At 44.3% G+C, this 27,699-nt stretch overlaps 1 protein-coding gene across 8 annotated transcripts in view; it reads right to left on the bottom strand.

The window, feature by feature from the left end:
* The window catches only part of HECTD4 (HECT domain E3 ubiquitin protein ligase 4), a 4,298,785-nt gene that overhangs the window by 2,120,216 nt on the left and 2,150,870 nt on the right, over nucleotides 1-27,699 (bottom strand). For all 8 annotated transcript variants that reach the window (XM_069619495.1, XM_069619492.1, XM_069619493.1 and 5 more), the window contains exon 44: nucleotides 10,919-11,034. In XM_069619495.1, the coding sequence (XP_069475596.1) occupies nucleotides 10,919-11,034 (116 nt within the window). The remainder of the gene's footprint in view (nucleotides 1-10,918; nucleotides 11,035-27,699) is intronic.

Below are 27,699 nucleotides of genomic sequence, written 5' to 3'. Positions count from 1 at the left end.
TGGTTTGAATTGGGAAAGGCCCCCCACAGTATGGCACCTTGCCCTGGGAGGACTATCGGGGGATCTGGTTATAGTTTATTGGTTAAACAAGTGGTCTGTAAGATTCTGACACAATTCATGTTATTTGAAAGATACATCCAAGAGGTTAGAGATGCTTTTCGAACATTTCTACGTAAGACTTGGACCACGCATTAAGGGTTAAACTGTTGTCATGGAATGTAAGGGGACTGAGTAATCGGTTGAAGACTAAGAAGGTTGGAAATTATATTGTCAGACATGGCGCTCAAATTGTTATGCTGCAAGAAACGCATGCTGTTGATACTGGCAATGAGTGCATACTTCCCGGCTGGGGCAAATCCAGGTTTTGTACAAACTACTCATCTCAGTCCAGGGGTGTCACCACGCTCATACATCCAAATCTGGGATTTTGCCCCGATGGCCATAAGTTAGATCTTCTTGGTAGATATGCTCTGGTGTGGGACTCGATTGCAGGACAGCGGATGCTACTGGTAAACACATATGGACCGAACATTGATGACCCCGCCTTTTATACTAATATATACCAATTGCTATCTGCCATTGACATTCCTATTATAGTCTGGGGTTGGGGTAGGGACTTCCTATGGACCCTAAACTGGACAGATCCAGCTCGGTTGTTAGAGCACCAAGTAAGGCTGTTCTAACTTTGCAACATGTCCTTTCCCAGCTCTCCCTCGATGAAGCCTGGCGAGTGATGCATCCGAAAGGAAAGGCCTACACATACTACTCTACGGTTCACGATTCAGAGGCCAGAATTGATTATTGGTTTGTTTCCCCCACTATGCTTGCTGTAACAAAGTCGTGTGAGATACTTCCCCATACACTGTCTGACCACTCCCCGATAACACTTGAGGTTGCAATTCAAAACTGCCCTAGATCTCCCAGAAGATGGAGGCTGCCCGGGGGGTTGCTGAGTGACCCTGGGGTGGTGGAGGGGCTACACACCGAAATTGCAGAGTTCCTCAAAATCAATATGGGCTCGGTTGATAGATGTTCCACGGTATGGGAATCCTTTAAGGTCTGGGCTAGAGGGACGCTTCTATCCAAATCCGTGGGTCTCCTGAAAGGGGTTAGGGCTGACCTGACCCAAACTGAGGGCGAACTGGGGAAACTTGAGGACGAGTACGCTCGTACACATGATAAGACTATACTAGCTGGAATACAACAACATCTCCAGGAATTTGGCAGACTAGCTGCTAGGGAAGTACAATACATGGCGTCCCCGGTCCAAGTCCGTAAATACGGTGAAGGTAACAAATCGGGAAGGACACTGTCTAAATTACTGAAACAGGACAGGCACCCTAATCGAATTACTAGTATACAAACGTCTGGCGGAGAGGTTGTGCTGAATGAGAGTGGGGTCAATGCTTAGTTTGCTAAATTTTATCAACAGCTGTATAGCAATAGAGACACTAAGACGATCACGGAAATCAGGGCATACTTGGAGACGCTGACAATACCGAAACTCCCTGAAGAGACGCGCCTGGCAATGGACCAACCTCTCATTACTGACGAGCTTGCTGAGGCGATTAAGGACTTGGCATCCAATAAAGCCCCAGGGCTAGACGGCCTGGGAGCTGAGTTTTACAAGGAGATTAGTGCGGAGCTCGTTCCATTGTTATTGCGGGTTTGGGAGGAATCCCTCCAATGTAAAATACTGCCCCCGTCCATGAGAGAGGCCCTGATAACTGTTCTCCCCAAACCGCGCCGCCCGCCCCTGGACATGTCGTCATATAGACCACTATCTCTTATCAACACAGGTGCTAAGATATTTGCCAAAGAACTGGCCAGTAGGCTTCTGCCGGCATTTCCTACACTTGTACACCCTGACCAGAATGGGATTATCCCCACTAGATCTATGGCTCTTAACCTTCGTAGGCTCTTTGGTATTATGGCCCAAATAGACCCGGGCAGAAACGCTGTAGCCGTATCATTAGACGCGGAAAAGGCCTTTGATTCTGTGTCGTGGGCCTACTTGCTGGAAGTGCTGGAGGCATTTGGTGTTGGCCCTAACTTAATTAGATACGTGGAATTACTCTACACGGAACCTGGGGCGTGGGTATTGACGAACCAGTCAATTTCGGATTTGTTTTTATTGGGAAGGGGCACCAGGCAAGGCTGCCCACTCTCGCCCATACTATTTGCCTTGACAATAGAGCCAATGGCTATGGCGGTTCGACTGCGACATTCTAACAGGGGCATCAACCTTAAGGGGGCTACTCACCCTATCTCGCTATACGCGGACCACACGCTTTTATATATTCGTGAACTGGAAAACAACTTAGCACCTATTATGGCTGAGATTCAAGAGTTCACCGCACACTCGGGGTACTCCATAAACAGAGACAAGTCGGAGGTTTTCCCCCTCGCACCGTCAGCCGGCCGTCCCGGCTCCATGTGTGGTTTGAAGTGGTCTGGGGAGTCCATCCGATATCTGGGGATAATTGTCTCACGTGGGAAACAAACGCTGTACACAGACAACTACGATGCCACACTACAGGCCTTGAAGACTAAATTGCTGTTATGGGACCGCCTGCCGATGTCTTTGCATGGTAGGGTAGCAGTCCTAAAAATGATAGTCCTGCCCAAATTATTTCACCTATTCGTGAACATCCCGATATGGCCGGGAAGACCCTTCTTTAATAAACTCAGATCCATGGCGACGACATTTCTTTGGAATGGGAAGACTCCAAGAATAGGGTGGGAAAAACTAACTGAACCGTACTCCGTAGGCGGCTTAGCCGCACCTAACTTTGAAATTTACTATTATGTTTCCCAGGCCCAGTTCTCGAAATATTGGTATTCCAAGGACGAGGGTCCCCCACATGTGGAGGTAGAGGAGCTCACCACTTCCCCACGAACATACAGTCCGTAATCTTTGATGCACACTACAGGGACTCATGCGACTTCAACCCGGTGAGCTGTACAATTGGCGCATGGAAAGCTATATTTAAAAGACTGGCACTATTGGCCCCGTATAACCCTGAGGTTTCCCTCTGGAACTACCCTAACATGATACCAACACACAACGACAGCCAACGAGAGGCCTGGGATCCCAGTGGAGCGATGAGACTGGGAGATATCTTTATAGATGGGAAGTTTGCGACCCTTCAGCTGATCATGGGGGCTCTTGGCGGGGGCCCACTTAGGACACTGCAGTACTATCGTATGAGATCGGCCTTCTAGAAGTGCTGGGTGTCTTTCCCTGATGAATCCCCTACGCACCCATGCGTGCAGATGATAACAGCGGGCGACCAATTGGGGGTGTCCAGTCTGTACACTGTAATACAGGCACACACACCCTCGACCAACCTGATCAAAGGTAAATGGGAGAGTGATCTCCAAATCCCTATAGACAATAAGACCTGGGAAAGGTACTGTTCCCTTACCAAGAGGGTTTCCCTGAATGTTGGGCTACGCCTTATACAATTTAGCAAAGTTTGTTCCAGACAAATGTCCAGGCAAATGTCCCAAATGCAAGGCGGATCAGGCTGGTTCATTTCACATGTACTGGGGCTATCCGGTGGTGGCTGGCTTCTGGAGGGAGGTGGCAGAGTTCCTTGAGGAGGTTACACAAATCCCCCGGCAATGACCCCACAGAAATATTTATTCGGAGATATAGGCAAGTGCTCCGAAAAAAACAGAAGACTATTTAATGTCTCGTGCGCAGTTGCCAAAAAATGTATACTACAACAATTGAAAAATGCTGCGCCACCCACTGTAAAGCAGTTCCTTCGGGAATTGACATATGTAAATGAGGCTGAAGAACAATTTGTCCTCACCCGCCCATCGGCTAGTAGACCTAAAGAAATTTGGGGGCCCTTCAGAATGTTTTTGTGTGATATGATCTCCGATGAAGATGAAGCTATGTAAATGTACCACCTTGATGAGATGTATGATATCTGTACCGATTTTCTATTTTGTCATGTTTATTTCTAGCTTTAAGGTAAAGCTGTAACTGTGTTATGTATCTTCTGGACCACTAATAAATAAAAAAAGTGTTAAGGTAAGGAATAGTTATTTTTTTGGTTGTTCGTCTAAAAGTCTCCTGATTCTGACCTACCACAAGCGTCACATTTATAAGTAGGAGGTTGGACTAACTTGATGCAATCCCTTGCATATACACTAGAGGTTGGTCTATCTTAACCCTCCGAAGAAGTACCAGGAAAAACTCCTAACATGAAAATATGGATTTATTTTCTTGGATGTGATGTGGGCACTGCCAAGGCCTCAGTGAACAATGTGGGGCTGCTAATAGATTTATCCAGAAATCGGGTCAAGAGGATATGACTATCATGAAGAGGCAAGCAATGCACATTGGACAATAGACAATTGGGGTAAGTCAGAGTATTTCTTACACCATGTCTTAAGACTTATCTAATCAAATCAAAACTGAGTTTGGGACCACTGACTTGCTGTTTATGTTAATCAGTTTGTGGCATTCACTCCTGTGGCATTAACTATCTGAATCACATAAATAACTGGTCATGGCTGTTCCGCAAATACATGTCTGTCCACCCAACTCCCCTGGGGCTTTTTCAAGGCCAAACAAAGATAAAAATAATGTCCAAACAAAGACCTCTGTTCTTTGGAATTGGAGGTTGCTGCTGCTATTTATATGTGATTCCAAAAACAAATCCATAATCTAGACTGGATGCTCCTATTCATTGCCAACATCTTAGTGTTATTCTTTCCAATAAGTTTCCATTTGAATATTCTATTCACCAAATAATGCAAATGAAATAGCTATATTGCCGAATCCAGACAGGGTGAATACCATCCAAATATTTGATGAATAGAATACCCTCCCACCAGTATGCAGGTGAGGCTACGCATGCATGTATGTGTAGGGAAATCCAATACAAAGCAGTAGACCGCTGTGCAGAGAGAAGATTAGGTAGAGGTGAAAGGTGAGTGGGGCAAGGAAAGGGAGTGCCATTGCCAGTATCCCATTGTCAATGAAGCTAAAAGGTTTTTTTAAACACACAGGCTATTCCGAAATCAATTAATTTCCTTTATTGAATTTATATAGCAATGTTGCCGAAGCACTGCACAGAAACAATGGTATAGTAAATTGAAAGTTGTGCTAAAATGTCAATTAAGATGACACCAACAGATGAGCTTTAAGAGAGAAGCGAAAAGAAGATAGAGAAGATGAAGAACAAACAAAGAGGTAAAGTGTTCTAAAGTTTGGGGTCAAGTAGGGAGAAAGATCTAAATCAGGAGGATGCATATGAAGCTTTAGGGGTCAATAGAAGAAAGTGAGTAGAGAGCAGGCAGGAGCATAGAACGAAACTAAGGAATGAAGATAGGGAGGTGCAAAACCATGCGTACATTTAAAAGGACTATGAACAAGAAGTGGAACAGACATGATTAAGAAGATAACCAAGCAATAGAGTGCAAGGTGTTAAAAATAGAAGCAGGAGGGGATGGCGAAAAAGAATGAATAGCAGAGTTGGTGATGGAGCACAAAAGTCTGGAAAAGCCGAGTAGTAGTAGAGTCTTGACAGAACTAAAGAGGAGACAAGAAGTTCAGTGGCATGGAAGTTTAGGGAAGCTTGTGGAAATTGAAAATCCGAAAACAGCAGACCCGATCAGTGTTGGAGATATGGGAAGAAAAGGAAAGGGAAGAGTCAAAGAGAACACCCAGATTTGAGGCAGAAGAGGACAGTGAGACACAGGAAGGAGGAAAGGAGATGAAAGGGGAAGAGAAGAAGAGATGGAGGAAGAAGGGAAGAAAAGAATTTCCGTTTTAGACGGATTGAGGTTAAGGAAACGTGCATTCAGATTCGGCAGAATGAAGAGGATAAAAACCTAGACTGAAAAGGGGTGGAGGGGTGAGAAGAAAGTTATGATCTAGCAAGGTAGAGAGCTGAACTTAATGGGTTCAAAGCACTGTGGCTATGCGATCCTATATTTTGTTTCAACAAAACATTTTATTAAGCATTTTCACATTGTTTACATCAACCTAGCTGTTAGACATACATATAAATAGGGCAGATATCAATGGGTGCAGGCGTTCGTTGCAATGAACATGTCCTAGAGATAGAGCTATTTAACTGTTCAATGCTGCAACACATCCTAATATATTTGGAAGCAAGGCCTCCCTGGGCTGTTTACAAATCTTTAGTTCGTTTGTTGCGCTGATGAGCGTTCTAATGCTCTAAGAGTTTCATAAGACCTGAGGTTTGGGGTTGACCCCGTAAGTAGTACTACTTGAGCCACCAGGTTATGGTAGTTATCCCCAGGAATTGCTCTGAGTAATCCAGGAAGGGCGCCCATGTGCTATGGAATTTATTCATGTTCTCCAGGTGGATGGCAGTAATGTTTTTGGCAACAACTATTTCCCAACATTTCACCCACCACATGGGGAGTGCCGAGCCATCTGGGTGCTTCCACAGGCGTGCTATGGTGATTTTGGCCACTGTAAGCAGTTGGGTACATAAGTTTGATATGTGCCCAGTCAGTGGGAAAGCTCCTTCCCCGGTGTTCCCCAGTAACACTATGCCCGGGTTCCATGGGATGGTTTGTCCCGTGATAAGCTGAATTTGCTCTAGCACCTCTCACCAGAACTGAATAGCCTTCGAGCAGGCCCATAGCAAGTGAAATAAGAAGCCAGTGGCTGAGCACCCTCTCCAACACTTTTATTTCATAGTTTGGGAGTTATGTACCACTTATAGAATACTTACAACCCACCTTCCTTGTTAGTGACACATTTAGAACTTTTATGCTGTCGAGCCCATATGCGGTCCCAATCTTCCAGTTCTAATACTCGTCCCAAGTCCCTTTCCTAGTTGAGCATGTATTTTTCAATCCTGTTAGGGTCTGTTTTATCGAGTAGTCTGGATAGGGTTCAGACTTTGTCCTTGGGGGTTGGTGTTGTTAAGGTACGCTCTAGGGCAGTTAGGTCCCTCCCTCCATTAGCCCTCATGTTACTATGAGATAACCAGTGCCTTCATTGTGCGTAGTGAAATCTTTCAGCCTCCGTCACCCCAGAATTTAATTTTGCACTCTTCAAATGTTAGAGGGATCCCGTTGACCAGAAAATCTGATCTGTCTTAAACCCCCCCCCCCCGCCACCCGGCAAATCCTTGAGGACGCAAGCCAGGAGTGAAGTCGGGGTTGTTTCATATTGGGCTTAGTATGTGATCCTATATTCAGTTCCAGTTGTGTCAGAGGCTTTAATCGGGTCTGCCAATAGGTGGTTGCAATAATCTAATTATGCAACAGCCATGGACGGCAAAACTTTCAACATTCGTCTGTAGTCCAGATGTGATAAACCTGTGTTCAGCATGCAGAGCTTGTAGTGAGCATTTCAAGTAACTGTTATGAACTGGTGAAGAATGTCTGGTCTGTCTCAAACAACATTCAACCTTTGAGGAAAGTCAGCAGGTAGTTGACATTGGTGGTAGCAGAATATCTATTTCTGTTTTAAAGCTATTCAACCAGAGTTGGTGCATACCAGTATGAATACTGTCCATCTCTGGAGGTATGGCTTAAAGGAGAAATGTCGGTTTTAGGCAGATACATGATAGAATGCTCCTGTATGGTGGTTACGGTTCTAGTTGCTGTAGGGAGGTAGGTACATTTTTTCACCTCTAGTTCACCTCTCAGCTGGCTACAGGTAAACATTTTGAAGCGTTTCCATCCAGCGAGGAGCCCATGCTGAAGGAACTTTAGCGCTAGCACAAACTTTCTTATCAGCATAAGTACTTTAAGTATCCCTAGAAGTGAAGCTCATATCCAGGCATTGATGCACATTGTCATAGATGGCCGTACAAGCTCACACACCCCAAGGCCTGATTGAAACATTTGTTTATTTTTTCAAATTTGAATTTGTATTGATTTTTTTACATTATCAAGAAGAAACAATAACAGCATAATTTCCAACCCAGCACTTAACACAATATCTTCCTGTGTTTTTCTGACTCCTTCCTCCTCCTTCCCCCACCCCTGCAAAGGCAATCACAATAATGACCTCCGGCTGGAACGAGGCACTGTGCAAGTCCAAAGTCCATCCAACTGTCCAAGTGGCTAAATGCCATTTCCTATAGCAACATACCCCTTGAATCGGGGGAGATTCACAAGGGGGGCAGGTCTGATCATAACATTTTAATACACTCAAACTATACCCCCAAGAGAGGTTCTTCTCACCCCCATGTATTTACTGGTGAACCCCAACCATCCCATTTCCATGTCAATGCTCCCCCGCCGTGATCCTTTCCATCAAAAACATTTCTTTAGCCTTTGATGCCCACTCATAGTGACCAGGTAGCCAAGCACTTAATATAAGATCTACAGATTTTTCAATGTATTGCACCAGGACTGGGGTACACTAATGGGCGTCCTTCCTGTCCTCCTGTGGGCTCCCCTTCCCTAGTTCATTTAAGACCCAGTGTGCTAGTCATAGGTAATGCCTACTATTTAGAAGCTCTCTAAGGTAAGGGCTTAAAGGCCGTAGTGCCTCTCCCCGACTTGCTCTGGGTTTTTTCTAATAGGTTCCATATCCGGCTACTCCGCTAATCAGATTGGAAAGGATTGTCAATGTTGTACCTCCACATGCACCCAGCTCCTTTATCACCTTCCACGTACTCTCTCGCGCTTCTTTCTGTGACAGTCGTACTCTCCACTCTATTTTACTGTTGCCATCCTTTCCACTCACTCTCTCTTCTTCTGTACCTCCAATGTTCACACACTCTCCCCTCTATTCTTCCTTCTCCTACTTCTTCCCTCTACCCACTCCCCTAGCTAATATACCCACTCCTCCCCATCTCCCGGCTGACCCCTCCCATCCTCGCTCTTCACACCTCTCCCTGCTCTCCCCCTCCCTCTCTCTACTCCCTCCCCTCCCTCCACTCCCACCCCTCTCTACCCCACTCCCCCTCCCCTCTCTCCACTCCTCCACTCCCTCGCCTCTCACCACTCCCCCTCCACTCTCTCCACTCCATCCCCCTCGGTTCTCTCCTTTCCCTCCCCTTCCCTCTCCCCTCTCTCAACTCCCTCCACTCTCTCCCCCTCTCTCCACGCCCCCCCTCCCCTCCACTCCCTTCCCCACTCTCTACCCCACGCCACTCCCCTCACCCTTACACACCTAATCCCCTTCACTAACTCCACTCAACATCCACCCAGAGCCTCACTCTTCCAATCTGGTACCACTCTCTCTCACCAGCAATACCTCACCTGCAATAAACTCTCTACCCACCTCTTCTCCTCCTGACCTCACAGTATACCCCCGATTCTGCTCTTCATGGGCCAGCCTATTACACCTCAATCCTCCTGCTCCTATCCTTCCCCCTCCTTCCCTCCATTGGCTTTGGATCCTCACCTCACTCGCCAATATATGGTTGCTCTTTCCTCCTGGGGTGAGCTTTCACATTGAAAGTTTGATAAGCCCCTTAAAGACACTCCACATCCTTTGACACAATGTCTGAATTTGGTTCAGTCATTGGTCTACTAAGCATTCTTCATATGCTGCGGTAAGTGTACTTGTCTCGGCGAGCAGCTCTGTTAATGCGGGTGCTTCAGAAATGTTGGAAGGACCACTGGGGTCAGTTCAGGTAACCGTCATCTCTGGCAGTGGCATTTATGTTGGTCTTTGCATTTCTGAAACAAGACAAAACGAGCTCGAGCCAGCAATGGAGCGGAAAGGTATGGTTTCATTGACAGTGGCACCATATTCCGTCAACATAACACATGCAGGGAGGCAAAGACAGGGCCCTCCCAAATGCCTCAGCCCACCTCTGCGATGGCACTGGTAAAACTGCTGGCAGGCCTCCTGCCCATGACCCGGTCACAACATGAACAACCATACAGTTGGCTATGAGGTATTACGGTCAAAGAACCCCAAAAACAATTACATATTTGTTTTTGCATTTGTATAGCGTGCACCACCCCCAAGGCATCAGGGCGCTGATTAGTCTCAACTACACTACAATGATTCCAGAGACTTCTGTTTCTGTATTTCTAAAAGCAGTCCAAGTGTCTTAATTTTGCCTTGCGGTATTAATGTTCTACAATCACAGTGCAGTATGTAAGGCAGAGGCAAAGGCCATCATGATTCAACACTCTCACATTCTTTTTGGATAACGTGTGTTTTAAGATGTTTGATACACTCATTTATACAATTTCATAATTGCAAATATCTCTTAAATAGCAAAGTGTTTAATATATACACACTCACTGACATTCAATTTAGTAGCAATATTGTACAGTAAATAAGTAAAATAAATTAGAAAGCGAAACATTCTTTCAGTAAGTTATTAACAAACTGGAAGGCTCAGTGTAATTCTATTCTTTTGAGCCTCTCTCAATCAGAAGTAGGGATAGTAAGTAATCCTACAAAGGTGAAAAGGAAGCTCCGAGTTTGTTTGGCTTGAGAATAGAGATTCTTTAATTATCACTTTTTTTACCAATTTAAATTAAAAAAATCAAGCCGTTCAACATCATCTCTGGCTACTTGAAGAAACTGCTTTGAGAGTATTTAGAAATGATATGCTGAGGCTGACATTGAGCTTACATCCTACTAGAGAGGTTATGGGAGCTAGAGAAAGTCTTAAGAGATCTGAGACTTGCAGATATTGTACCTTAACCATTGAAATGTTGAAAAATTGATTTATCAAATTTGTTTATAATTATTTTTTTTTTTAAATACAGATTTGTTTTGGAATATGATTTTAGCTGGACAGGAGAATATTTTATGTATTGCTGTTATTAAGTTTTTGCACAGGATTTTAAAGTAGTGATTTTATGTATTATCTTTCAATGTCTTTATTGTGTACTAGTGTGTTGATAGCATGTGTAAAATGTTTGAGTACTTACATACACATAAATACATATTGTACATCAATCAAAAATAAATGAATGCAAATTGAGCACCTACCTGGGCTGCACTCCTGCGCGACCAAATTCAACACTTCAACTGCTGCAGGGCATTGTTGTATGAATTCTTCACAGAAAATGCTGTCTTCCAATAGCTGGGCCATGACGAGGCAAGCCCTTCAAGTTGGAAATATAAATGTTTACACTTTATGAGTTTATAGTAAAAAATCATCTGAATGGTTATTTAAAAGATATTGGCTTGGGCAGCAGAAACAAGTTAAGGAATGTGCCTTAATATACCACATGGGCTATTAAAAACAAATCATTTTAAGTAAAATGGTGCAAGATATCAACATAGGATGCCACAAACCTATACTCCCAAAAGTATTATTCAAGCCTCCAGATAAGGTGCGCACAAGGCCTTTTTACACATGAAAATCTTGTAAATACAACAGCTTTATTATTTTCCTGTGTACATTTACACACAAGTTTAGAGCAGAGAGCAGTGCAAAGGCCAGGTCACTTGAGAGAAAACAGAAGGCTTCTTTTGAGCCATGGATAAAAACCTCTGAAACAGAACGTATTTCTCAGAAGCCTTTCAAAACAAGAAACTGCACACTGTGATAAAAGGAATGGTTTCTTTCCAATCAGCTTCTGCTGTGTTGCTGCTCATGGAGTAAACAGAAGCACTGTGCATATTTTCCTAGCATTTTAGAATTGTAAAATGTATAAGATTGAAAACTAAGCTGCAATTGAGAATTTATATTTTGTAACAGATTATGCTTTTATCCAGTGAAAGCAAACTAGTAGTGCACAGTTGTATTTTTCAGGAGTTCCTGTGCTGCGTGCATAATCATGTAGAGGCAGATCATGTCACGTTCACCTGGTCTCCACAGGGGCGTAGCACGTAGCCGTACAAACGATGTCTGCACTGGCATAGCACTGTTTGAATGATGATGTCCTTTCCCTTGTTATCACCCCAGGAGGCGTTTGTCTTGGAGTTTTGTGAGGCTGGTTCTGTGTCCTGCTTGACTCTTAGCAGGGGCGCAGTAAGTACAGTCATTCCCCGGACACAGTTACTTCACTGGTCCAGTGGCTGTTGCAGAGTCTGGAATATCTGGATTTAGCAGGTAAGTCTCTATGCCAATGTTTAGATGCTCAAAGTTTTTATTGTCCAAGGTTTAAACGTGTTTTGTCTTTTCTTTCAGGCACGGTCTCGTGCGGAGGTTGGATGAAGAATGGACTCTTCCTAGGATGCTGAGCAGGTTTCCTGCAGGTGAGTGTTAACGCGAGTGAGAGGCGCTGCATGTCTGAATAACTGTTCGTTTTTTGTATATGACTGCCTGCTGTTTCTTTTCTTTCTGTGCAGGCAAGGCGCGGCTCCAGGATGGCGAATGGAAGAACCGCTCCAAGGTATTCCGGATGAATGCAGACCCCCGGGTGAGTATTGGATACTTGCGTGGATGCCTTCTTCCCAGCAAGGACGGCGATCCGAAGATCAGCTGAAGGCGCGACCGATGGATGAGAACTGCAGGTAAGGCCTTCGTTGCTGTAATAACTCCTGCTCTCTTCTCTTTCTTCTTTCAGGCACCAATGGATGGAAATCTCAGAACGGGCGTGGCTGTAGAAGTTCGAGGACAGAGCAGACACGGTGAGCGTTACGCTGCAGGAGTGCAGAATAACGCAAAGTGTTTTCTGCCTGCAGGGCGTGGCTTAAATAGACTTGCAAGTAGTTCCAGGTAAAGTAGTCCCCTTTACCACACCCTGCCTTTCAGGTAAAGTAGTCCCTCAGCCACACCCTGGGTATGCAGAAAGGCTCAGCCTCACTAGGCTGATTCAGTAGTCCCATGCAGTTCAACCCACCTTATGAGCCTGGCGCCAGCGGAGGTTCTGGAGCACTCCTTTGGGGCTTGATAAGCCCTTTTGGGTGTCACTGACTGGGGTGGGACGAACAGTTCCAGGGGTTTTGGAGCATGCACCATGACATATCATTTTTACACTTATAATTTAATGTACACAGTGTAAAAAGAGGACTATGCATGGTCAATAACCCCAGAACGTGTCCCTCTTTATTCCATCACAATTCCTTTCGAATGCCACAAGCGTGCTCATATAAAGTGGGCCATTTTCCCGACATTCAGTTAGAACATGTCGAGCTGTTTTCACTCTGCCCATAATACCACATATACAACATGTTCTATCTTCTTTCTCTATCACAACTTCTGGAACCACATTCGCCAACACAGGCAATTTATTCATTCTCAGCAGAAGTAGACCTTTATTTGGTCTGTATTTCCACCAAGTGAAGCTATGCAGCCTAGGAAGCAAACTCATTTACACTGCTTTGATGAGGAAACACAAAAGAAAAAAAGGAAATTGAGACTGAAACTAAGAAGGTTGCAGAATGAACAACTTACGTAAGCGAACTATAAATTGGTGGTGAAAAAAGCATGACAAGAGTATAAAAACTGGACATTAGCCCAAAAGATGACACGTTTACAACACGACTGAAGTAATGCTGCGGTTGGTAAATGAAAACAACTGAAGACATTTTTGGTCTTTTATCGGTCAATTGGAAACAAACCACAGCAGGACTCTGTAATTTGGTTCCAGAAGCGAAATGGGTTGAGTACTTACCTGAAAACTTTGGGGAAACTTTGATCAGACGGAGCCGACATCCAGTTGAACGTCCCCTGGGATTTGTCCTTTGGGGAGGAAGACATCCTGGATGTCATCTCCAAATCATCAGTTTCCAGAGGGGCATGTCCAAACGGGCTCACCTATCACATACTTAAGAACGAACCGAGCATTTGGTCCAAAATTCGAAATAATCTTTTCAGAGAAACACTTGGGCAAGCAGGTTTCCTTTATTATGGAAAACAGCTATCATTATACCATTCTTCAAGGGGGGAGACCGCCTGAATCCAGGAAGCTAACGCCCAATCGCCCTCCTTGACATAGACAGCATGATTGTCAAGAGCCTCTTAATAAGGGAACTTACAAGTTGGGTGGAGAGTAAAGAGATCCTTTCCCGTAATCAAACAGGCTTTAGACGGGGTGCTCCACTAGTTTGAATAGTGTGGTTTTAAATCTCCTCAGTGCGAACACAAAGATGAAGAATAAAACTCCACTCTATGGGGCCTGAGTGGATCTATCGAAAGCTTTCCATCAGGTTGATAGAGAACATCTTTGGAGAAAACTGAGGAGTTGGTCGATTCCGGAGGGGTTACTTGCAATATTAATTGGGCTCCAGTTCGTCTAGAAGAACAAGGACACCTCTCGGACCCAATTTTAACTAGGAGAGGAGTCAGACAGGGTTGCCTGGGAGCACCCCTGTTTTTCAATCTGTACCTGGCTGACCTGGGAGTCAAACTAAAATCATCTGCGTTGGCCAGCCCTATGCCGAATGGTAGGGGGATCCATTGGCTGGCCTACACAGATTACATTGTTTTGCTGGATAATACAGCAATAGGATTGCAGCGTCTACTAATAAAGCTGGGAGAATACGCCCGAGAAAATGGCTTGTCAATCAACCCCTTAAAATCCAGGATCCTAGTTTTTAAGCATGTTCAGAAAAAGATATCATACTCAAACTGGGTCCTGGACACTCATATAATCACGCAGGTTGAAGATCTGATCTACCTGGGGTATAGCATATACGCCTCACCTGCAACCTATAAGGTAGAACTAGACGTAGAGGTGAATGCTTCACAACTTATCCCCCAGATGAAAAAGCTTTTGATTGTGCCCCTGTTTAGATTCTATAGGGCAAAGGTAATTCCTGTAATTCTTTATGGCCTACAGGCTAAACCTTTGAGCGGAAGTATAGACTCGGTCAAATTTGAGGCTCTAATATGGAAAAAAGTATTGGGCCTCCCGATGAGTACCCCCATCCTGGAATTTGAGATTCAAATTGGGCTTGAACTCACTGGTATCCTTTGTAAACTGGAAGTTGATTTCACTCTACTGGCAGATTATCACTGCAAAACATAACACACTGTACGGTGACACCAAAGTCCACCTTGAATCTTCGAGATCTCAGGTCCTGTATGACTTGGAATTAAGAGCCAAGGAATTCCTAGAAAAGATGGGCTTAAATCTTGACACCCTGATCAACATCCGTCAAAGAGTTAAAACAGCCGGAGAACTAGACGACTAGATAGACACAATCGCAAAAGTTAGAAATGCAACATATCTGAACCTTTTTCAATAAGCCGATAAATAATTGGGGTGCCTCTCGAGATATCTGATAAGATTCCCTTGCAGACAGGTTAGATCCAACTTCCTCAGAGCAAGGTTAAACCTTTTGCCAACAGGGGAAGTCCTGGCTAAACGAAATCATGAAGCAACATACTAATGGAATGCGAAGGAACCTGGAGTTTACGGTTGACCCATTTTAGAAAGTATCTAAGGATTGAAGAGGGGCTGATCTCTGAATCCTTTTAGTACAGAATAATATCTGAACATGAAACGTTTCTGACATTTACTGTTGTGCAATTTATAAAAGAAAGCGCGGTTGTTTAATAAGGTTTGCTCATTCGTTTTGTGGTATGGACCTTTTTTTGAGGTATGAGCAAATAGATGAAATGATTTGAATGTACTGAACTCTTAAGGCAAATCTCTATTTGTCAGTAATACGACTATCAAGGTGTTTGTGGTAATTGATTACCATCTATGAATTGTAAATTTGATCCTATTTTTGTAAAGGTTACATAAACCGTATACAATAAAAAAACATTTTTTTAAAGAAATCTATGCAACACAGGTGATGAACATAACTTAAGGTAACTCTGAGGGACCTCCAATTTATGAATTAAATTAAACATTTTGGGTAACCTTTTAAATGTTGTCAAATGCGTGTGGTTTGATTCCCAATCCCATCTTCCTATTTTGGCAACAGATTTATTTAGGAATATTTCATAGTCTACTTCTGAATCGGATCTCCATTCAATAGCTCCAAATGTTATGTTCACCAGATTGACAAATGTATTGACCATATTCGTGCTGGCATCGTCTCCCAGCCGTTTTAATAACGGACACAATGGCCTGGTGCTGGATTTTATATAGAATAGGCACCTTCTTTTTATAGCCTGGGCAGGTAGGGATATTAAGCCCAATTCCAATCTTAACAATTCGATTGGTACGCTCGGGCCCGGTCTCAAGATCCTCCTCCAGAGCTTTCCCTTTATTACCTTCAGCCAAGTTAAATCTCGCCTGAAGTCCATACAACATAGTGGAACAGAAACACAGCTTATACAGCAACAGTATTCCATGGAGGCTATAGCCTGAAGTTTCTCTTGTGAACTTTGAAATCACTGCCGTTAGTACTACTGCCTTTCTACATTTCTCAGCAATTACCTCAGAGTAATCACCTTTGTCAGTTAGCTCAACACCCAAGTATTTAAAGCTGCTCACGTTCCCCATGTGATTACCTGCGATCATGACCTCATGACCATGACTCATTTCCCAATGCTCAAAATGCATCACCTTTGTTTTTTTGTAATTTGTCAGGCCTGTGTATCTGTGTAGTTCCAACAGAGATATTTTAATACCCGAAAAAGTGCTATCACATAGTGCCAAATCATCGGCATATGAGATGCATACCACCTTTTTGCTATTAAGCTTAGGAGGGCAATTATTCACCCTCCCAAGAGCTACTGGGAGGTTTGCAATGCAGATGTTGAACAGCAGGGGTTCCAGCACGCATCCCTGCTTAACCCCTCTGTGGATTGGTATCAGTGATGTGATGAGTCCCTGTTGTCCAGCCTCACCTGCACCAAGCTATTCTGCTATTCGCATAAAAGCCACCCACTGATTGTAACATGCAGTCTGGGCATCGATAAGCATCTGATTCCAACCATATCTTGTCTCTTTCCACTGTGTCGAAGAATGCTTGAAAATCAATCATCACCACATGCAAGTAAGGATAACCTTTCGTCTTTGACTGCGTCATGAGTCTATGCATGAGTCTCAGGCAGTGTGATGTGCCAGACCCGGGTCTAAAGCACATTTGGTATCTATCCAATAAATTAATCGTATTCACCAAAGAAACGATTTTTTTCCTGTCACATTTAACATCACAATGAGTCTAAAATGTGCAGGCTCAGATTGTTTACCCTTTTTTATATTTCGGAACCAGCAAATATCCCCTCCAAGAATTGGGTATAGTACCTTCAGTACAAACTTTGTATGTAAGATAAGTAGTAAATTGGCCCAGTATTTCGGGGCATTCTTTAATACAATATTGGCGAGACCGTTCGGTCCCGGCGCTCTAGAATAAATTAGCTTACCAATTTTCTTCTCAATTGCCTCTTTGTTAAAAACTATTTTTAAAACCTTTCTTAGTAGAAGTTTCAGCTTGATGTGGTTTGGCAGGGTGGTCAAAAGTGCTGTTGATGTATTCAGCCCATTTGTGCGTGCCAATTATACTAGTCACCCGTTTTGTTTTTCTAAATTGAGTACGTCCTAATAATTGCCACATACTTCTCGGGTCTTTAGTCATGGCAACTGCTATTAAATTCTGCCACTGGGTTTTTTTGCAGGAGCAATGCCACTATTTGACCCATTTGCTATATTTATTTTTGATTGCCCGTATTGCCATACAATTACACTGCATAGCTGAATTTTCTTTTTTAGTTTTACAAAATGGCACTTCACATTTCTCTTTTTGCATCCCCGATGTTCCTATAATAGTGTTGTCTATTATTGATTCTAGGCATATAAGCATAGGTTCCCTTTTGGATAGCTAATCCGGTCATGGTCTTTTTAGCTAGAATTCGTCCGCTGTCAGGCCCTTAACGTATTATAACTTTCTTTCTTTATTCCTGGCTATGTAGCTACCAGCTTTTTCAATGTTCTTATGTATCCCACATATCCTGTTTCCACTGGGGTTTACATCTAGATCACCCACTTGTGTCAGTTCATCTCGGGCCTCCCAACATTCCTCGGCATAATCACTAAATACATTTTCTTTAACCCTTAACCCCCTGATGTATGGTGATGTATGGCATCACTGGGACATTAGAAAAGTAGTAATCCAGTGTTGCAGTTTTGGTACCACTTTTCTATGTTTTTTGTCCTGGTTGATCACCACTTACCCATCCATTCAGCATGTAACATCCCAAGTCAGACAAAAAATTGCATAGATTACGTTTCTTATTAACAACGTTCTGCTCCATTTTGCACATGCTACTAACAAAATCTGTCTCAGGGCATTCACCCTGGCAACTGCATCAAGCATTAAGGTCCCCACCAATAATGATAGGTTCTTTATCCCCTAAAACATTAGTGCCATTTATTACCTCCGCAACTGTTTCCATTATACTATACGTATGTAAACTTCCGGGTGGATCGTAGATATGAATTAAGGCCAAACTTATTTTGATAGTCAGAAAGCTGACTTTCACAGCCAATACTTAGATCTTCGTTGGTAGTGTTTATTCTAACAACCTTTATGTAGCAATTTACCCCAATAGCCAGACCCACATAGTGACGCCCCTTCAAGCCCTTTATTGCCAATTTTGGGAATATTTGATACCCATCTATATTAAGGTCTGTGGTCAGCCAGCTTTCCTGTAGAAGAAAAATATTGTTTTGCAGTCACCCTCGGCAAGCTCTCTTCACTCATTAGGTGCGCAAAGCCCTGCGTGTTCCACAAACAGAAGGACCAGTTACAGCTCCTAATTGGTCCCTTGTAATGTTTCTGTGCTACCCTTGTTTTCCGAAGTGGTACCAACAGCCTTCACACACTCCATGTTTCCCAAGGCCTGGTTCGAGTTACAATTCAGGGGTACTAGCTCCACTGATGCATCCAATTCATATCCCAGTTCATGGAATCTACCGCTGTACACTTGAATCATATGTGCTGTTTAAGGTGTGCTACAGTGCACTCTGCTCAGTTGGTAGTTATGGAATTTAATGGGATCAATGTATTCAAAATCCTTTGTGCCCAAAATTTGAAGTGGTAATATTAAGCACAATATGTCCAAGAAGTCTGTTCTATTTATATGCGATTTTGACAGTCGTTCTTTGGTCCATCTCCTTTATTGTGACTGCTGTTTTGGCTCCACTCCTTTGGTCGCTAATGGATTATCCATCTTATTTCGTTTCACCCTTGGGATCAAGGTTTCTGCATTAGTTTCCTCTGTGATGGGTACTTCAGGCACTTCTTGAATTACGCTACCAGTATTTTCCATATGTGAATGTGCGCTGATATTTTAATAGTGACTTAACTGTGATTTCTTTTCTTTTTTGTCATTGATTAACCAACTATTTAAGACACTAATTGGTGTACCAGCCCCTTTCCTCTTTTAGTTTACACCTTTCTGTTTTCCTTCTTTGTTGGTATTGTTGCCTCTGGGGTGTCATTTATAGTCTGGTTAATCTCCGTTACATTTGCTTTTGGTCTACTGCAGGCTTGGTATTTTTTCTGTTGCTTCTATTGTCTTCTTCGCTCTCTAGTGAGGTATATCGAAGAAGCATCATTAATAGCCACGCTGTTTTTGTCCAGGCCGAATCCTTCTTCGACTGGCCTTGAATCTAGGGTATTATCATCATCTAATGGTTGCACAGTTTGGGATACTTGCAGGTCCGCCTCAGCAATCAGCGCGTCCAGCTCTAGATCATCATGTGCTTTCAATTTAGGTAAGGCTGTGCGGGTGACTTCTTCCAAAATGTTCCTACTCAATCTAAGCAGTACTTTCATGGCAAACTGCATTGATGATAGCTGGGTGTGCACCTCATTTTGAGAGACAATTATGTGTGCCGTGCCACTTGTCCCAGTATTCCCCTCTTTCTCTATACACAAGTTTGGGAAAGCTGAAAGTCTGTAAGCATGCATAGGATTGATCGCGGGAGCGGACTCTTGGTCAGTGGTGTTGGTCATATTTACGATGTGGTCTTGACTTCTTTTTCAGCTGTCACATTAACTCCCACACACCTTTAGTTTCCAATGGTTTTCCGCAGAGAGCATCATAATTCGAGCAATGTGTTATAATCAATTGCTACCAAAGAGGGGTCTGTCAATTCCTCTATGTTGTTATTCTCCGACCCCTGCTTCCAAGGCTCATTCTGTGTCACGACTTGTGATATTTCTTTTGCCTGCTTTACCGACCCTGGTGGGAAAAATGCTGAGATTTCCGCAGTTTCCCTTTCCTTTGGATTATTTACTTTGTGGCGTGCTAGTAGCAGGATGGTTGAAGTTTCGCCCCTTACAATTGATTGTGCCGCCAGTTTTTTGTATGGTGCGTTGTTATGCAAATTGTCATTATTTGACCTCATTAGCAGCTTACCTGGCATGATTTTATTAACTTCGACCCTTGAGCCCTTTGGTCCTGGTAAGTTGTATGGTCTGTATCGGGACCCTCGTGTTATGATAGCTCGTACTCTCAGCTATAGTAACAAACGGTTGGGACTATACCAGGTAGATTGTTATTCCACTCTTGTAATGTCAAATGCTGTCAACTGTCAATGGCCGATGGAAGCCTCTCACTCTTTGGCCCTCATCTTTGCCAATTGTCTAAATTATACAAATTTATCATGTAGTCATACTGGCTGGGTTATTATACACTGCCCTCATCGATGGCCCTTGTCTAAGCACACATGCATGTTTCCGTCACTTTTCTATCAGCAGTTGACCGCGATGCTTACAGTCTTTTCAGGATCATCCACTCTTAGCCACCGACCCCACCTCCTGCAACGGACTGCTACAGACTGTACACTTTGCCAGTATTTCACGGTGGCGCACTCCTCCTCAGATTCTCGGTTTTCTTAAAGGGGCAGGCAGCAATGCAGTAAAGCTCTATCAGAGAGCACACGTCTTCTCACTCTGGGTGACTGCTACAGACTGTACTTTGCCAGTATTTTGCCTTCTAAAGTCCTTAAGAAAAGTTGAATTGCAAACACCAACATTTTAAACTACAAAATTGTGCAGGTGCCATAAAAATTGATGGACATAAAAATTGATGAAAAGTCTTTCTGCCGGTCAAATGGAAACAACTTTTCCAAAACACATTTGTTTTGTGATCATCCTGGAATATCCTTGAATATTGCTACATTTTGTCTATGAGAAGAATTGTTCAGCTTTCTTGCACACTGCTCTTGGCTTAAAGCCAAACAATTCAAATACGCAGGCTGAGCATTCTTATTTGAGAACTATTGGAACTGAAAATCACTTTTCCCAGTTCCGGGGGGATGGAGATTGATTTTTGAGAAACGCTTGATCTGCGAGTGTGAACAGCTGTAATGTTCCAGAAGGATGGTCAAAGAAGACAACATAGAAATGTTGAAACACATATAAAAACAGAATAGAACAATCATAAGAGACAACATTCTAAAATAGTGAAAGTCAAAAATTCCACAGCTGGCTGGGTTTAAAAAAAGAAAACAAGAGGAGACATGACCAGTTTTGATTGATGTGGAATTCTAGACAAGCAGGAAAGAGAAGCAGTATGTGGCATAACCCTATTTGGAACCCTGTTGATGTCCACAATGAGGTAAAAATATTTGCAATGATGCCACTTTGCATGAGATAGAAGTTGAATCAGGAATATTTCTGACTGGACTCTTTGCTTGTAATCAAACTAGTTATTAGGATGGTTTCTCAAAGTCACTACATGTGACAGGACTAAGAAAAGCTGATCTAGGGTTAGAAAGGTTTGTACAGCCCGAGTTGTGGTTAATTACTCCCTTTAGTAGCATAGACCAAGCAGTGAGGCTGAATTAAGGAGGAAGGGGAACTGTTTTGTAGTAAAGTTAACACTTAGCAGAAATAATAAATAGAAAATACCCTGGCAGGTAAGTATAAAAGATTTATGTATTACAGTACTACACTTAGGCACACTTTAAATATTCCAAGTACCAATAAACAGCTCACAGGTGTGTACCCCCTATGGGTTACAAACTATTTTAGCATCACAAGCAGTTATTAAGTCAATAAAACAACATACACCAAAGCAGGGAGAAATATGTTATACACTAAGGAACTTGAGGGCATCCTCACTTCTACTCCCCTATGATCCTCGCTCTTGGATCCCGACCCTGGGGGTGGAGAAGCAAGGGAGGATCACCTGGGTGGAGGAAACTTGGGAAGTGGGGAACTTTGGATGAGACATGGTATCCCGCTTTGCCTTGTAAAAAGGAACCATATACTCCAAATGCCTTTATAGGCTATTATCAGTCTTTGCCCCTTTCTGCCATGCAAATTGTACAACTGCCATTTCACTTTAAGCCTGGGACGAGGAAGAAGCAAATGGAAGGAACGCACACTTCTATTCATTCACACAACCATGGTACTGAGACGAGGAAGAGGGTTGTGAATGAGTACTGGTGTAAAAGTCAGGCATGTCCAGCTAAACGGCTTTAATATGGTCATGCAACTAAAGTGAAGGACTTGCACCTGAAACCACTTAACAAATCCTGGGTGTATAAAAGGGGTGACCGCCCAGCAGACAGGGAGAACCATCCAGGTGAGAACCGTACAGGAGAGAACATGGCATGCAGAGGCGGAGCAGGCTGGAGAGGAGCCAGCTGGTGTGAAGCCGGCCTGAGCAGGAGTACAGAAAGGGCGCTGGGGCCAGCGCAGGCCGCAAGAGGGTCGGGAAGCATGCTGTACACTTTGCCCGGTGTCCACAGCAGGAGCTGTAGGACACCGAAGGCTACCGATCGCCCCAATACGCTGGTAGCCTCTGCTAAGGAAGAGCGCGTGTATGCGTAGAAGAGTCAAGGGCGGTGAGTGCTTCTCGCAGAAGCTACCGCGAGGAACAGACAGAGTGGAAAGAAGCTGGGGCCGAAACAAGAAGCACGCAGGAGCAACAACAGACTGGTGAGTGTTAGGGAGAATTCTCTGTAAAGGCTAATTTCCCACACCTAGTGAGTCCCCCAGCAGCTTTGCTGGATTTTTGGGGTTTATTTTTTTCTCCTGCTAAGAGTGAGACTCTTTTTCTCCCACTCTTAGGCATCATTTGAGAATGTCTGTTGACTTTGTAATGTGTTTTATGGGCTATGGGGTCTTTTACTCCATAGGGTTTCATGTGTTTTTGGTAAGTGTGTTACACAGCACTCTCAGTGCAGTAACACAGGGGTGTCATAGTGACCCCCAAACATAGACTCCATACCCTGGGACTGACTACTGTCTCCCAGGGCATGTAAAGTCACCATTGACTTTACTAGTCTTAAATTGTGAACAGAACCAGTACAAACCATCATATTGTGGAAGTACTGGTAGGGGTAATTCGATTGCCCCTGGGTCTGTTTTCCAAGGGGGCACTGTCCAGTCCCCCCTTGTCGAGTTTCTGGCTGGTGGCAGTGGTTACCACGCAAATTATTCCACCAGAATATTTACTATGGGATTTTCCCATTCATTTTAAACGCACCACTTTTTGGTGCAATGTTAAAGATACCGCCGGGTTATTCATTTAATATGTATTCCCCGGTTGGGTCTTTTCGCCAGGACTCGGTTTTAAAATGGCGTTTGAGTTCGCCTCTGTAACTCCAACCCAAGTCGAGCCCTTTGTTCCACTTTTTGGCGGGCTTCTACACAGAAGCCTCCAAAAGTGGTGCCACTCTGTCTGGGTATACAGGATGTGTGGGAGGGGGGTTTAGGCACCCTGGACTGAGTTGTCCCGGCAACTCAAGCCGCACTCTTGGGTGATTGGCCCAGTGGTGAGCCACCCGTTTCTGCCTAACAAGCGGCTGTCAAGATGAACTATGATGAATCAAACTGTCAACACAGATTCCCCAGCAGTAACCTCGTCCAATGTGGCCAGTGGACGTCACCTGCTACCTGTTCCTGACATGGGATGTGATAGCCACCGGGGAGATGTCATGGCTTTATTCGATAAGACACAGTATCCCCCATATCCCCATTAAGAAAACTCCCTGTTGCCCAAGACCCTGATGGCCTATCGCCATGCATCTTTTTCCCCCTATAATAAAAGAAAACTTGTCTCCACTGACCTTTAGGCCAAACTTCCATCCCTGACCTAAAGAGTAAAAGCTCCAAAACCCTCCTATTCAATGATGGTTCTCCTCCAGGCATAACTGATCTTCCATGTAAACTCGTTAAGAAATACCTTTCAAAGATCATGCATCACAAACCAGCAATGGACCTTTATTCCCATAATCACCTACATCCTCAGTATCAGTGGACTACAATTCCCACAACCACTCAAGTACTGAGACAAGGAAGATGAAGAAATTGATACTGGGCAGCAAGCATGGGGAATGTGCTAGTCATTGGAGGGAAAGGAGCCTAGCTGGGGACGTAATCTCTCCAGGAAAGACAGACGGAGGCTGGAGGCACAACCTAGCCACAGAGGCTGGAGGCAACAGTCGGCATGTAGAGGCTGGAGGTGCGACAATGTGGTGAGGTGAAAGGGATCGCCGGCAGAGAAGGACTGAAACGTGGTGCGAAGTGGCGGGCCCTGGAGATGCCAGACACCACGAGAGGGTCCCTAGGTGTCCAGCAGCCAAGGGAAGCATCATCATCCTTACCGGCGAGCCAGAGAAAAGCCATTGTGCAGAAAGGCAGCCGTGTCAGAACCTGGAGAGACATGGATGGCGTGGAGTGTGGAAGAACGGCGTCAAAAGTACACTACGTAAGCACGAGGAAGCCTGGAAACGCTACAATAAGCCAGTGAGTCTGCCAGAACAGAGTGGGGACCCCGGGGCATTTTGGAGAGACCGCTGAAGAGAATGAGCAAAGTGGAAACTTGCAAATGTAAAAACAGCAGATTTTTTAACATTGTGAGATTTCAGAAAGTATATGCTACTTGAATCATGAAAGAGGAACTGTAAGGCATTTGAGAGTGCAAAGAGAAGTCCTGGCAGGAGAGTACACCATGCATTTGGAAAGAGAACTGGCAGTGGAGTAGATCAGGCAAATTTCAAAACTACAAGCAGTGTCAAGCAGAAACAGTGTTTGTGTTAAAAGAACATTTGTTGCGGGAGAACTTACAAGACTCAAGTGTGTTTATCTAACAAGATTGTTGTGGGACAAGGACGGCATGAAGAATCCAGGGGAAGGGAATCATCCTCTTGAATTAAGGTCTTTTCCATTGTGGAGAACATTTAGGTTGAAGCCATTATACTTTTATTTAAGAACACCTTTTTGCAAATACCAGGTTATAGACATTACCTTGTCACTTTGTTATTTTGCTTTAGTGTGAGGGTCAGGATAGAATGTTTTGGACACAAGGACGGCTTTTTGATTTAGGGCATCCTGACAAAGACAGATCATGAGTTTTTGGTTCTTATGTAGAGAAACTTCTCTTTATAGGGCCAGAGAGGCATTTCCCCAACCGTTTTAATTTAAATACAAGTCTATAACCAAAAACATGACAACTTTGTACTCAGCTTTCATTTCTGACCCCTCACAGTACACAGTACCTGTGTTTTTTTTTTTTTTTTAAATTCAAAGTTTATTGAGTTTATACAAGTTGAACATTCACTTACATTGCGATGAAGAAATTTCAGTGTATAAGTAGAAAGAGCACAAGAGAGAAGTATCATCAACATAAATCCTGTACAGTATTTCCTGAAAAGTGAACAGTATAGTGAACAAGAACAACAACGCCCAGTCGCACCCCTCCCCCTCCCCCCTCCCCCCCCTTCTCTAATATCTCCAAATAAATGGTTGGGAAACCTCCTTGCACAGCGAGATAACACCAGAGAACTTCGAATATGAGTATGTTGACCGACCATTACACATAACGCAACTCAGAGGGCCGCCACAACAAAAATCTTCATTTGTTACTATTATTGGCACAAATCACAACAATGTATTGCACACTTTGTCTTTACGGGGCATGCTTGGCTCTAAACTCAGACCAGGCACTTTCAACATTAGTACGATCTCCGCGTAACGTAGCGGTCAGGCAGTCCATTCTGTAGAGATTCTGTGCCACCCCAAGCCATTCGGTTTTACTAGGGAGCTTGGGCCGCTTCCAAACCATGGTGAGGCAAGCTCGCGCAGCCATCAGGAGGCCCTGTACCATCCTAGGCGCTTTCACAACGTCGTCTCCTGTTTCGATCAGACCGAAGAGGACAAACATTGGTTGCTTCACCCTCTCTTCATCATCCAGGTCCCTGATCCAGCTAAGAACCTCCGACCAGTAAGTCTGGACCATGGTACACCCCCACCACATATGCCAGTAGCCAGCCCGCTCCCCACAACCCCTCCAACAGTATGGACTAACACCTTGGTACATTTTGGCGAGCCTGATCGGGTCATACTGCCATCTATACAAAAGTTTTATAGCATGCAATTTGTATTGGCAGGATATTGAGGACTTCGCAGTGCGTCTGCAGATGTGTAGCCACAGCTTTTCGGAGATCTGTCTGCCCATATCCGCCTCCCATCTGCCCTTGAGCACCAAAGAAGGGGAGATGTCAGTCTCGATCATGGCCGAATACATAGCACTGATCAGACCACTGGAGCCTGTACATCGATCAAGGATCGCCTCAAAAGGGGTAAGGTCCCTCTGCAGCTGGTCTTTCCATACAGGCCTTGTCATCACCCCTTTGAGTCTCAGATAGAGGAAGACCGAGAGTGCTCCTATGCCAAGCGCTTCCTGGAGCTCTTGTATAGTTACGAAGGTTCCCCCACGCCATAATTGGCCTGCTCTTTCCAGCCCCGCCTGGTACCATGTTTCGTAGCTTCCCGGTTCCGGTATGGCGTCACGGATCCCTGGAGACCAAAGGTGACCCAGGGGGGATGGCCACGTCGTGACTCCAACCATTTTCTTGCCTGGTCTCCAAATAGCCCATAATGTACCTAGGATAGGGTGAGATCTAACACTTTCACGTAACTGGGATCTGGGGACCCATAACCATTCAGGCACAATAAAGGGACGAAGGTGGTAATTATCTAAGGCTATCCACTGGGGTTCCGAGCGTTGCCTAAAGTGTGGGACAAGGACTCTAAGTTGCGCCGCCCTGTAGTATGTTTCCATGTCCGGGAGGCCTACTCCCGCGTTGTCTTTGCGGAGCTGGAGTAAGGGTCTTGGGATTCTGGGTCTTTGGCCCTGCCACAAGAAGGACAAAAACATTTTTCGCACATCTACGAAATATTCCGGGGGCAACCTAACGGGGAGCATCTGGAACAAATATAATATCTTGGGGAGAAAGACCATCTTTATGGCATTTAAACGACCCATCCAGGAGATTGTGAGTTTAGACCACCGTTGGCTATCTTTCTGTAAGGCAAGTAGCAGTGGGGGGAAGTTAGCACCATATAGGGAATCGAAGTCACGGGTAACATTAACGCCCAAGTAACGGAGGGTAGTGAGGCTGACTTGGACTCCCAACGGGGCAAAGCGTGCGATCTCAGAATCTCTACTCTTATCAATCGGGAGGAGGACTGATTTCTCCGTATTGATTTTTAGGCCGGCCAGCGCGCCGTATTCCTCAATTATTTCAAGCGCAGCTGGGATTGAGGCCAAGGGGTCGGTCAAATGAAGCAAGATGTCATCCGCATATAGCCCCAGTTTGTACTCTCTTTCTCCCACCGTGATGCCCTTGACTCTACCGTCATTTCTTAGTTTCTGCGCCAGCGGTTCAAGGGACATGACGAACAATATCGCCGACAGTGGACAGCCTTGTCTCGTACCTCTTTCAAGGGGGAACCAACGTGAGTATCCCCCATTCACCGCCACCGATGTCGTAGGGGAGGCATACAATGCTCTAATGGCACGGCAGAGTCTGGATCCCAACCCATATGAGACCAATACTCTTTCTAGAAAGTCCCAGGACACCCTATCAAAAGCTTTCTCAGCATCAAGTGATAAGAGCAATGGGTCCCCCTCCATTCCCTGTGCCTCGTATAATAAGTGGAGTGTTTTTCGC

Source organism: Ambystoma mexicanum, chromosome 10 (genome assembly GCF_040938575.1).
Source record: "Ambystoma mexicanum isolate Mex_15411 chromosome 10, UKY_AmexF1_1, whole genome shotgun sequence".
NCBI classification, from domain to species: Eukaryota; Metazoa; Chordata; class Amphibia; order Caudata; family Ambystomatidae; genus Ambystoma; species Ambystoma mexicanum.
The sequence above is the reverse complement of the archived record's forward strand: the minus strand, read 5'-3'. Positions and strand labels throughout refer to the sequence as shown.